Genomic DNA, 12,444 nt, shown 5'->3' with positions numbered 1-12,444 from the left:
AACCTGCCTTCCAGCCCTGGTGAGCCAAACCTGAAAATTCCAGTCTGGATTCCTCCAGCTGCTCTCAGAGAAGAGCTGGAAACTCTGATCAAGGTCTGCCTTTCAAAGTCAGAAGCTAGACGCTGCTGCTGCTGAGCACTCTGCTGAACCAACAGTCTCTGGACCCAACCGGTTCCCTCTCTCAGACAAGAAAACCTGGACCCCTTCAGGTATTCTAAGAAACATCAGAAACTCAACAAATCATCTGTTAACCTGGCTAACCAATCTATCCGTCTGCCAGGTTCGAAGACGTGGCAGAAGTTTAGGTGGCCTGCAGTTGGACCGGAGACGAGACAGATGCTCAGGGGGGCGACCGCGGGGCGGAAGGCGAGGCTGACGCTCCGGAGGCCTACCGCAGGGCTGGAGACGAAGCAGCGTCTTAGGGGGACCAACGCGGGGCTGGAGATGAAGCAGCGTCTTAGGGGGACCACCGCCGGGCCGGAAGCATGGCAGAGGTTCTGGAGGCCGGCCGAGGGTCCGGCAACGGAGCAGAGTCTTAGATGGCCGGCTGCGGGGTCGAAGGCGAAACTGACGCTCTGGGGGTCTGCCACGGGGCCGAAGGTGAAGCTGACGCTCTGGGGGCCGGCCGCGGGTCCGGAGGCGAAGCTGACGATCAGGAGGTCGACCGTGGGGCCGGAGGTGAAGCAACTTCTCAGGAGGATGACGCCCCAATTCCAGTGGGTAGCCCCATGGGGTACCCCGTCCCCTCTTCAGCGGCTCTGGAACAGACTCAGAGGTGACCGCAGACTGCGGCTCTGGAACAGGCTCTGAGGAGACCGCCGACTGCGGCTCCTGGACTGGAACAGGCTCTGAGGAGACCGCCGACTGCGGCTCCTGGACTGGAACAGGCTCTGATGAGACCGCCGACTGCGGCTCCTGGACTGGAACAGGCTCTGAGGAGACCGCCGACTGCGGCTCCTGGACTGGAACAGGCTCTGAGGAGACCGCCGACTGCAGCTCCTGGACTGAAACAGGCTCTGAGGAGACCGCCGACTGCGGTTCCTGGACTGGAACAGGCTCTGAGGAGACCGCCGACTGCGGTTCCTGGACTGGAACAGGCTCTGAGGAGACCGCCGACTGCGGTTCCTGGACTGGAACAAAGGAGTCCGCCGATTGCGGCTCTGGATCAGAAACAGAGGAGCCCCCGGATTGCGGCTCCGGATCAGGAACAGAGGAGCCCGCCGATTGCGGCTCCGGATCAGGAACAGAGGAGCCCGCCGATTGCGGCTCCGGATCAGGAACAGAGAAGCCTGCCGATTGCGGCTCCGGGTCAGGAACAGAGGGGACCACCAACTGTGGTTCAGGAACAGGCTCATAGGAGAACCTGCAGAGACACACACACAGGATGAAGGAGACAGGAGCAGAGCGCCTTATCTTCAGAGATTATGAAACTTGTTGAATCTTCTGATAAAAAGTATGTGATCAAATTTCGGTTCTTGGCCATAGAGAGCTCATGTGGCCAAGACTAGTCATTTGTTTTACATAACCAAACACTCATTAAAACAAGCAACTGCAGTCAATTTTTTGAAATAAAAATGAGAAAAATATATCAGCTTTAACTTTATTGGCGCCTTTAATTTCCAGATAGTTCAGTCTGATGAGTGCCACTAAGATATTCTCATTAGAGAGCAGTAGCCAAACTTAGATATTGTATTTTCATGGCCTTATTTAAACATTACTTATTGCTTATTTGAACAGATAAGATTTTTTATTTATGGAGGGACAGCTCTACTGTATATAAAATAAATACATAAATAAATAAATAAGCATTCAATTAATTACCCCCCAAAATACAATGAATAAATATGTAGGTAGAAATTAAATTATACAGTGAGACACAAATATATGTATCTCTTAATTAGCTCTCTTATTTTTTCACCTTCTTTTGTAAACAGTTTCATTTGTTGCTTGAATCGACTGTTTAATTGAGGTCTGAAGAAGTTTTCTCTAAGGGAGACCCTAAAAAAATAAGATGTCTTTTGTAGGGTTTTGTTTTCCCTAGAGATGTCCATTGAATGCAAACTCATAGCCATGTCTCCATGTGTAGAACACTACACAGTACCTTTCATTTGGTTCTAATAGCAGCAGATTGTTTACTAGTTTGTCTACTAGTAATTACTTTAGTTTTTATTTTAATATGCTGATCATAAAGCAATGTTTACACTGTGTTATGTCATTGGCTGATCTTTAATAAATATTTTAACCAGTGTATCAGACTCATTTTGAATTGACATTAGCTTGGTTCGACTTTAAGTAGCTTCTGATGTAGTTAATCTACTTTTAACACATTAGTGTAACTTAGCTTGCTATAATTCTTTAGGTGGTAGCTTTGGTGTAGTGGAGCTTAATTTATTGTTGAGTAACTGATAGCTTAGCTCACTACACTGGACATTAGCTTGCCCAACACTGGTTACAACAGCACTTACTACAAAACACTGGTGTCTATTTATTGGTGGGAAGCATTCATCACCTTCTTCGTCCTCACAGCACTTGGTTCTGGTCCAACAGGAAAGTCTGTGTTCGAATGGGGTAGAAGTTCTGTTTGGTGCAGGAAGATCAGGAAAAAAAATGACCCAGGTTGAGGTTCTGTGTTGGTTTATTGAAGCAAAGCAGATCCAGTCCAAGATGCAGTTTTGCAAAGTTTAACAGCAGAAAGTGAAGGCACTTTAGACATCATGTCATGTTCTCTACTCTGGACATGGACTACTGTGATGGTGGGAGCAAAGGAAACCATCTGCTGACTGGTCCGATGTGACGGCCAGTATGGACGAGTCAGAATCCGTCCCAAAGCTGCAAAGTTCGGTTTAGTTCAGATCTCCAAATAAGCTCCACTTTTGCCTTTGGATCTTTTTCCCCATTCTGTCCTTGAACTTCTGGGGACTGAGGGTTCAGCTAAGGTCCGATCAGCCCTGATGCTGTTGGTCAATCAGGCAGCCAATCAGGTGGAGCCTGGAGGTACAGCACCACCTCCCATCCTTTCAGCCCCTTTATTCTAAACCATTCAGAACCAAGATAGGCACCCAACCCAAAGGAGAGAAAATGAGACATAAATAGTGATTTTCATCAACACTCTTTGGTACAAAAAATATGTTCGCAGTTACATCTGCAAAAGCTTTGAACAGAAGCTCATTCATCCCATTTAACCCAGTACACCAGTCCCACAGAACCCAGTTCAGTGGATGAGACTCTTCCTCCTTGCTGCTCCTCTCACCACCAACCAGAAAAGCAACAAACCCTAAAAACCACATAGCTTTGATTTTTAAAACACAGACAGGAGCCTCAGTGTAACGCTGCAACCATCAGAGTCTGCAGGTCCTCCTCTTCCTCACAGGAAGTCCTTCTTCAGCTCGGAACCTTCCAGCATTTTCTGAAACAAACAGGAAACGTTTCCATTGACTGAGTTTAAACAGCAGGTCTCTGAAACATGGCTTCAAAATTATCTGATTTTATTTTCACATCAAATCCGTTTAATTACATTTTTTCTCACTTAAGGTTTGTGTGACAGCCGCTGTCACACGCTGAAGCTGTGTGCTAACTTTTATATTTTGCATTATCAAAATGAGTTTCAAATATTTTCATTATCCTGACTTTAAGTTAGCTTTCTGCATTGCACACATTTAGTTAACTTTGTCAAGTTGTTAGATTTTTTTCTTTGAGTTGCTAGTTTCTTTTGGATCTGTTTTTGGGCCCAGTTTAGCTTTTTTGAACACTTTTTGAAATAAATACATTTTCTGTGGTTTTCTGGCTGGTTTGTGCAAATCGCTCACAGTTCATAATAAAAATGTCCAATGACATTTATTGCTTGATTTTAATCATCAGCTCTGGGGGGAAACGTCAGTTCAAAGGAAAAACAATCATGTTCCTCAGCAATGAGGATAAAACTGACAGCTAACAGCTGGTTTATCATCTAAGGACAGAAACTGATGTCACCCTGTGATGTCATCTATAGAGGTACAAAAAGCTCATTGGTGGAAAGAAAAAATTTAAATTATCCAAAATTGAATCTTAATAAACAGAAAATGTGATAAAATGATCAATGGCCCAGAATTACAATCATGGTTAATGGTGAAGAGCCCAACCCAAGAGGAGCAAACCGCTGCAGAAGATGGTCTGAAGAACTTCAGAACCAGAACTAAACCAGCTGGACCCTGGTTCTAATGATCTAAAGACAGAGTTCCATATTTTTCTTCCATTTCATAAGCATTCAGGGTTACTGTTGGTGTCCCAATGACTCGAAACACCGCCAGAGGAAGATTAGAGAAACACCTCAAGAGAAGGGCTCTTCAACGTTTTCCAGGAGAAGGACCCCAAACTGATGGTGAGATGGAGCGGGGGACCCCCTAGTTATAGATATTCTATTAAATAGTGTTCTATCAAACTGGTCCTATAGTCACTCTATTACAGATGGAGTAATGTAACTAAAGTAATCCCTCCCTGGGATTATTAAAGTATTTCTGATTCCTGGTTGATGGGACAGGTGTTGTGAATGAAACGGTGTCCAGCTTGAAAGAGCTCCTGTGTGTCACTGAATGTGAGCATTGATGACTGAAAGACATCTTCTGCCTCCATTTATCTGTTTACTACAGTCTGTTGGATTCATGTTAATGTGGATTTAAAGACATTTCAATTAGTGGAAAAAATTGCAGGGGGGATATAAAAAAAAAAGTCTAATCAACCAGAACTTTTGAGACCCCCATGCAGGACCACTGTGGACCTCCTAGGGGTCACAGACACCCTGTTGAAGACCTCCACTCTAGATGAAGATTAGAGAAACACTTTTAGATGATATTACAGAAGCACAAGATCTCGGTTGGTGTAAATGATTTGAGGATGTCCATCTGATGTCCACATGTCCCAGATGTGTCTATGGACACCACAGATATGAAGAGAGAACATTATACTGAAATCTGGAAGCAGGATCTGAAGAACTCAGCTGGTTCTTCTAGATGGACTCCATCTCCAGACTTGATGTATTACCTTTTCCAACCAGTCTCTTCAAAACATCCAGTGGATGATGTAGAAACTAGCAGGAAGTGTCTTGAACAGGCAAGCAGAAGCTCTAAATGTTCTTACTACAGCTGGTTCTGTTCCATGATCAGAACTGAAGAAGACTTTTGATTGAAAAGCGACATGAGTTCAAATGACTTTACCTTCCAACCTGTTTCTGGACCATCTGCTTCAAACAATCAACTCACCTTTTTCTTAAGAGCCTCCAGCGACTCGAACTCCAGCCGGGCCAGCTTGATCTGGATGTGCTTGGGGACGTCTGGGATGAGGAAGGTCAGGATGAACTTGAAGGCCAACAGTCCATGCTGAAAGACGAGACACGGAGAGCAGCTTTAAGCATTGAAATCTAAATGATCCTTAGGGTATCTTTAACTCCAGAGGAGGACAGGAGTAGTCAGAGGATGTCCTTCAGGTTTAGGAAGACGCTGCTGATGTCAGAGAGATCCTGTAGGACGTGCTGAGAGATTCAGCTGCTAAGAGCTAAATGATGCAGTTCTCTCCAGAGCTGGGCCGACCAGACACCTTGTTAGGAGGTTCCTCCAATGAGCAGGAAGCCAAGCTATATTTCTCTCAAAAATTTTGTAGTGACATGGGCCTGCCGTGTAGTGTCGTGGGCGTGTCTTAGGAATATGCCTTGTAGTGATGTGGGTGTGCCTTGTAGTGATGTGGGCCTGTCGTGATGTGGGTGTGCCTTGTAGTGATGTGGGCCTGTCGTGATGTGGGTGTGCCTTGTAGTGATGTGGGTCTGTCTAAATGTGGGTGTGCCTTGTAGTGATGTGGGTCTGTCTAAATGTGGGTGTGCCTTGTAGTGATGTGGACATGTCGTGATGTGGGTGTGTTGTGATGTGGGTGTGCCTTGTAGTGATGTGGGCCTGCCGTGTAGTGTCGTGGGCATGCATGTAGTGATGTAATGCTGTGTAGTGGCGTGGGCGTGTCTTAGGAATATGGGCTTAAGTGTAGTGATGTGGTCTGTTGTATAGTGTTGTTGGCCTGCCGTGAAAAGAGGTGGGCCTGTCAAAGGAATGTGGGCTTAAGTGTAGTGATGTAATGCTGTGTAGCGATGTTGGCCTGTCATGTAGTGATGTAGGCATGTAATGAAGTAATGTGGGCATAACGTGTAGTGACATGGGCTGTGTAGTTATGTGGGTGTGTGGTGTAGTGACGTGGGCATGTCGTGATGTTGGTGTGCGGTGTAGTGACATGGGCGTGCTGTGTAGTGATGAGGGCCTGTCGTGATGTGGGTGTGCCTTGTAGTGATGTGGGCATGTCGTGATGTGGGTGTGCCTTGTAGTGATGTGGGCATGTCGTGATGTGGGCCTGTCGTGATGTGGGTGTGCCTTGTAGTGATGTGGGTGTGCCTTGTAGTGATGTGGGCATATCGTGATGTGGGTGTGCCTTGTAGTGATGTGGGCCTGTCGTGATGTGGGTGTGCCTTGTAGTGATGTGGGCATGTCGTGATGTGGGTGTTCCTTGTAGTGATGTGGGCAAGCCGTGATGTGGGTGTGCCTTGTAGTGATGTGGGTGTGCCTTATAGTGATGTGGGCATGTCATGATGTGAGTGTGCCTTATAGTTATTTGGGCCTGTGATGATGTGGGTGTGTTGTGATGTGGGTGTGCCTTGTAGTGATGTGGGCATGTTGTGATGTGGGTGTGGCTTGTAGTGATGTGGGCATGTTGTGATGTGGGTGTGCCTTGTAGTGATGTGGGCATGTCATGATATGGGTGTGCCTTGTAGTGATGTGGGCATGTCGTGATGTGGGTGTGCCTTGAAGTCATGTGGGCATGTCGTGATGTGGGTTTGCCTAATAGTTATGTGGTTAGTCATGATTTGGTGTGCTATGTAGTGATGTGGGCGTGTCCTGATGTGGGGTTCTGTTTAGTGATGTGGGCTTGTCATGATGAGGATGTGCTTTGTATTGACGTGGGCGTGTCGTAATGTGGGTGTGCCCTGTAGTGATGTGGGGGTTTTGGGATGTGGGTGTGCCTTATAGTGATTTGGGCTTGTCATGATGTGGGTGTGCCTTGTAGTGATGTGCGCCTGTCGTGATGTGGGTGTGCCTTGTAGTGATGTGGGCCTGTCGTGATGTGGGTGTGCCTTGTAGTGATGTGGGCATGTCGTGATGTGGGTGTGCCTTGTGGTGATGTGGACATGTCGTGATGTGGGTATGCCTTGTAGTGATGTGGGCCTGTCGTTATGTGGGTGTGCCTTGTAGCGATGTGGGTGTGCCATATAGTTATTTGGGCGTGTCATGATGTGGGTTTGCCTAATAGTTATGTGGGTATCAATGATTTGGTGTGCCATGTAGTGATGTGGGCGTGTGCTGATGAGGGTGTGTCATGATGTGGGTTTGCCTAATAATTATGTGGGTAGTCTTGATTTGGTGTGCTATTTAGTGATGTGGGCATGTCGTGATGTGGGTGTGCCTTGTAGTGATGTGGGCCTGTCGTGATGTGGGTGTGCCTTGTAGTGATGTGAGCATGTCGTGATGTGGGTGTGCCTTGTAGTGATGTGGGCATGTCGTGATGTGGGTGTGCCTTGTAGTGATGTGGGCATGTCGTGATGTGGGTGTGCCTTGTAGTGATGTGGGCATGTTGTGATGTGGGTGTGCCTTGTAGTGATGTGGGCCTGTCGTGATGTGGGTGTGCCTTGTAGTGATGTGGGCATGTCGTGATGTGGGTGTGCCTTGTAGTGATGTGGGCATGTCGTGATGTGGGCATGTCGTGATGTGGGTGTGCCTTGTAGTGATGTGGGCCTGTCGTGATGTGGGTGTGCCTTGTAGTGATGTGGGCATGTCGTGATGTGGGTGTGCCTTGTAGTGATGTGGGCATGTCGTGATGTGGGTGTGCCTTGTAGTGATGTGGGCATGTCGTGATGTGGGTGTGCCTTGTAGTGATGTGGGCATGTCGTGATGTGGGCATGTCGTGATGTGGGTGTGTTGTGATGTGGGTGTGCCTTATAGTGATTTGGTCCTGTCGTGATGTGGGTGTGTTGTGCTGTGGGTGTGCCTTGTAGTGATGTGGGCCTGTCGTGATGTGGGTGTGCCTTGTAGTGATGTGGGCATGTCGTGATATGGGTGTGCCTTGTAGTGATGTGGGAATGTCGTGATGTGGGGTGCCTTGTAGTGATGTGGGCATGTCGTGATGTGGGTGTGCCTTGTAGTGATGTGGGCATGTCGTGATGTGGGTGTGCCTTGTAGTGATGTGGGCAAGTCGTGATGTGGGTGTGCCTTGTAGTGATGTGGGCATGTCGTGATGTAGGTGTGCCATGTAGTGATGTGGGCCTGTCGTGATGTGGGTGTGCCTTGTAATGATGTAGGCATGTTGTGATGTGGGTGTGTTGTGATGTGGGTGTGCCTTGTAGTGATGTGGGCCTGTTGTGATGTGGGTGTGTTGTGATGTGGGTGTGCCTTGTAGTGATGTGGGCATGTCATGATGTGGGTGTGTTGTGATGTGGGTGTGCCTTATAGTGATTTGGGCCTGTCGTGATGTGGGTGTGCCTTGTAGTGATGTGGGCCTGTCGTGATGTGGGTGTGCCTTGTAGTGATGTTGGCATGTCGTGATGTGGGTGTGCCTTGTAGTGATGTGGGCATGTCGTGATGTGGGTGTGCCTTGTAGTGATGTGGGCATGTCATGATGTGGGTGTGTTGTGATGTGGGTGTGCCTTAGTGATTTGGGCTTGTCATGATGTGGGTGTGCCTTGTAGTGATGTGGGCATGTCGTGATGTGGGTGTGCCTTGTAGTGATGTGGGCCTGTCGTGATGTGGGTGTGCCTTGTAGTGATGTGGGCCTGTCGTGATGTGGGTGTGCCTTGTAGTGATGTGGGCATGTCGTGATGTGGGTGTGCCTTGTAGTGATGTGGGTGTGCCTTGTAGTGATGTGGGCATGTCGTGATGTGGGTGTGCCTTGTAGTGATGTGGGCATGTTGTGATGTGGGTGTGCCTTGTAGTGATGTGGGCCTGTCGTGATGTGGGTGTGCCTTGTAGTGATGTGGGCATGTCGTGATGTGGGTGTGCCTTGTAGTGATGTGGGCCTGTCGTGATGTGGGTGTTCCTTGTAGTGATGTGGGCATGTCGTGATGTGGGTGTGCCTTGTAGTGATGTGGGCATGTCGTGATGTGGGTGTGCCTTGTAGTGATGTGGGCCTGTCGTGATGTGGGTGTGCCTTGTAGTGATGTGGGCATGTCGTGATGTGGGTGTGCCTTGTAGTGATGTGGGCCTGTCGTGATGTGGGTGTTCCTTGTAATGATGTGGGCATGTCGTTATGTGGGTGTGCCTTGTAGTGATGTGGACCTGTTGTGATGTGGGTGTGCCTTGTAGTGATGTGGGCATGTCGTTATGTGGGTGTGCCTTGTACTGATGTGGACCTGTTGTGATGTGGGTGTTCCTTGTAGTGATGTGGGCATGTCGTTATGTGGGTGTGCCTTGTAGTGATGTGGACCTGTTGTGATGTGGGTGTGCCTTGTAGTGATGTGGGCATGTCGTGATGTGGGTGCGCCTTGTAGTGATGTGGGCATGTCGTGATGTGGGTGCGCCTTGTAGTGATGTGGGCATGTCGTGATGTGGGTGTGCCTTGTAGTGATGTGGGCATGTCGTGATGTGGGTGTGCCTTGTAGTGATGTGGGCGTGTCATGATGTGGGTTTGCCTAATAGTTATATGGGTAGTCGTGATTTGGTGTGCCATTTAGTGATGTGGGCGTGTCCTGATGTGGGTGTGTCATGATGTGGGTTTGCCTAATAGTTATGTGGGTAGTCTTGATTTGGTGTGCAATGTAGTGATGTGGGCGTGTCCAGATGTGGGGTGCTGTTTAGTGATGTGGGCTTGTCTTGATGAGGATGTGCTTTGTATTGACGTGGGCGTGTTGTGATGTGGGTGTGCCCTGTAGTGATGTGGGGGTGTTGTGATATGGTTGTGCCTTGTAGTGATGTAGGGGTGCTGCGATATGGTTGTGACTTGTAGTGATGTAGGGGTGTTGTGATGTGGGTGTGCCTTTTAGTGATGTGGGCGTGTCCTGATGTGGAGATGCTGTTTAGTGATGTGGGCATGTCGTGATGCGGGTGTACTTCTTTGTTTATGTTCCTGGAATCACCCACACAGACCCTAGAGGTGTCATTCAGAGTAAAACATGGAGATGGTTTTTACATGGTGTATGCCAGCTCGGGACACATGAAGTGTTTTGAGTGTGGAGATGTTGGACACAAAAGATCTGAGTGTCCACATAAACAACAGGAAAGAGATCACTCAACGGATACAGCTGGTGGCTTTGCTGCTCCGGGGTCTTCGGGGGCCTTGTGTTCGTCAGTGCGGGCTGCAGAGGATGCGCCCGGCGCTGTGGGCACGGCGCCCGCTGATGCGGGGGATGCGCCCTGTGCTGCGGGCGCGGCACCCTCTACGGAGACTGTAGTGGCGGATTGTAACGTTGTACAAGAAGTAACTGAACTGAGTCAACCAGAGAAATAGCAGGTATCTGAAACTACAGAGAGCTTAAATGAGCCACAGTCAGCAGGAATTGCTGAGGACAGAGATAGCGGCAGTGTAACGGGACAGGGTGACGTCTGTGGTCAGATTTCATGTGAAGGAGATGAAATGGAATATGAGTCTGAGTCGGACACAGCATCTATTCCTGAGGGTGTAAACCGAAGGAGCGATCTATACTCTCTAGAGGAAATAAATGAGTTTCTGGATTAAACTTTTAATAAATCACTTAAAGTGAGCGATTACTTTGAGGACACAGATACGTTTATCAAATCGATCAGCACTTTAAAGAGACAGGTTGGCAATGACCTCCTGGATGAAAAGAGGCGTTATCGTCTCAACAAACATCTGGCAATACTGAGGAAAGCTAAGAAAGGAAAAAGTTGGTAAGAAAGTCAGGAAATAGAAAAAATGCATCATCACATGGTGGTTCATCTTTCTACTGCTTTCTACTGGTTTCAGCCTGTATGTTCCTTCTTTTCCTTAATATCTCTATGCAGAGCCTAAAAATAGGATCTTTAAACATTAACGGAGGGAGGGACAAACATAAGAGAGCTTTAATTTCTGAGGTGGCATCTCAAAAAAACATTGATGTGTTATTTCTACAGGAAACACACACTATTGATGTCACAGATTGGGCCTTAGCATGGGGTGGATGGTGTTTCCTGAGCCACGGCTCTAATCTGAGTGCAGATGTAGCTCCTTTTTTCAAATCATATTTTTCTGTCAAATGTAGAAGTTTCTGATATAGAGCAGGGTCGGATGCAAAAAGTACAAGCAACAATCAGAGAGACACCTTTTGTTAATGTATATGTTTCCACCTATGCTGGTAACCGCATTGATTTTTTTTATAAGCCTATTGACACATTAAAACAGTTTAATAGTAGTTCAGTAGTAGTGGTAGGAGGGGACTGGAATTGTACCACAAATGATTCGGTTGATAGGAATGGAAGAGAGCCTAATTTATCATCAGCTTCTCTTTTATCAAAAATTATTCAAGAAAATGATCTTTTAGATGTCTGGACGAAACTCCATCTAAATAGTAGACAGTAAACTTTTGGTGAAAGTCCATGAGGGCAGGGTTAGTGCAGCCAGACTGGACAGATTCTATGTCAACCAAACATACAACAATAGGTTGAGTGCAGCCATGATATCACCTGTTGGTTTTTCGGATCATCATTTAGTAACTGTTCGTTTTTCTTTAATGGTGCATCCCCAAAGATCTCCTTTTTGGTATTTTAACATCAAATTCATTTATGACAAAACTTTTTGTCAGTTTTTTTCTGATTGCTGGGGACAGTGGAGAAGCATAAAATCTAGTTTTGAAAACATAGGTCAATGGTGGGAGGTGGGGAAAACTCAAATTAGAATATTTTGTCAGCAGTACTCATCACACACAGAAGCAATAGAAAGGGATCACCTTGAATTATTGGAGAAGGAGATTCTTTTATTGGAAGACGGCATAATTAATGGGTTGGATAAAAATAATGATAATAATCCAACTTGGGATACGAAGAGGACATCTTTGAGTAGGTTTTTATATGAAAAAGCTAAAGGTGCTCTAATTAAATCAAGAATCCTGTCTATTAAAGACATAGATGTGCCCACTCGTTACTTTTTTAAGTTGGAAAGGAAAGTCAGGCAACAGAACCAGATGATACACCTCAAGAACCTCAATGGAACGGTGACTGCTGACCCATCAGAGATGAGGAAGTTGGCTATAGACTTTTACAGAAGCCTGTTCAGTGCTGATGACTGTGACTCTGACTGTTTGGAGGAGATCCTGGAGGGACTCCCTCGGCTGGAGGAAGCATCTTCAGCTTTACTGGAGTCTGTTATTCATTTCGATGAACTGTCTGCAGCGGTGAAACAGCTCAGCTGTGGTCGGTCTTCGGGCATCGATGGACTTCCTGCAGAAACTCTGGA

At 47.0% G+C, this 12,444-nt stretch overlaps 1 protein-coding gene across 1 annotated transcript in view; it reads right to left on the bottom strand.

Annotated features, from left to right (window-relative positions):
* Window positions 1-2,617: 2,617 nt before the first annotated feature.
* ano10a (anoctamin 10a) overlaps window positions 2,618-12,444 on the bottom strand; it is a 51,270-nt gene continuing 41,443 nt past the window's right edge. The window contains exons 13-14 of the mRNA XM_038275574.1: window positions 5,235-5,351; window positions 2,618-3,406 (exon numbers count right to left, since the gene is read on the bottom strand). Of these exons, the coding sequence (XP_038131502.1) occupies window positions 3,365-3,406; window positions 5,235-5,351 (159 nt within the window). The 3' untranslated portion in view covers window positions 2,618-3,364. The remainder of the gene's footprint in view (window positions 3,407-5,234; window positions 5,352-12,444) is intronic.

The sequence above is a fragment of the Cyprinodon tularosa genome, unplaced genomic scaffold, assembly GCF_016077235.1.
Source record: "Cyprinodon tularosa strain WSP-4 unplaced genomic scaffold, ASM1607723v1 ctg967, whole genome shotgun sequence".
NCBI lineage: Eukaryota > Metazoa > Chordata > Actinopteri > Cyprinodontiformes > Cyprinodontidae > Cyprinodon > Cyprinodon tularosa.
The sequence above is the reverse complement of the archived record's forward strand: the minus strand, read 5'-3'. Positions and strand labels throughout refer to the sequence as shown.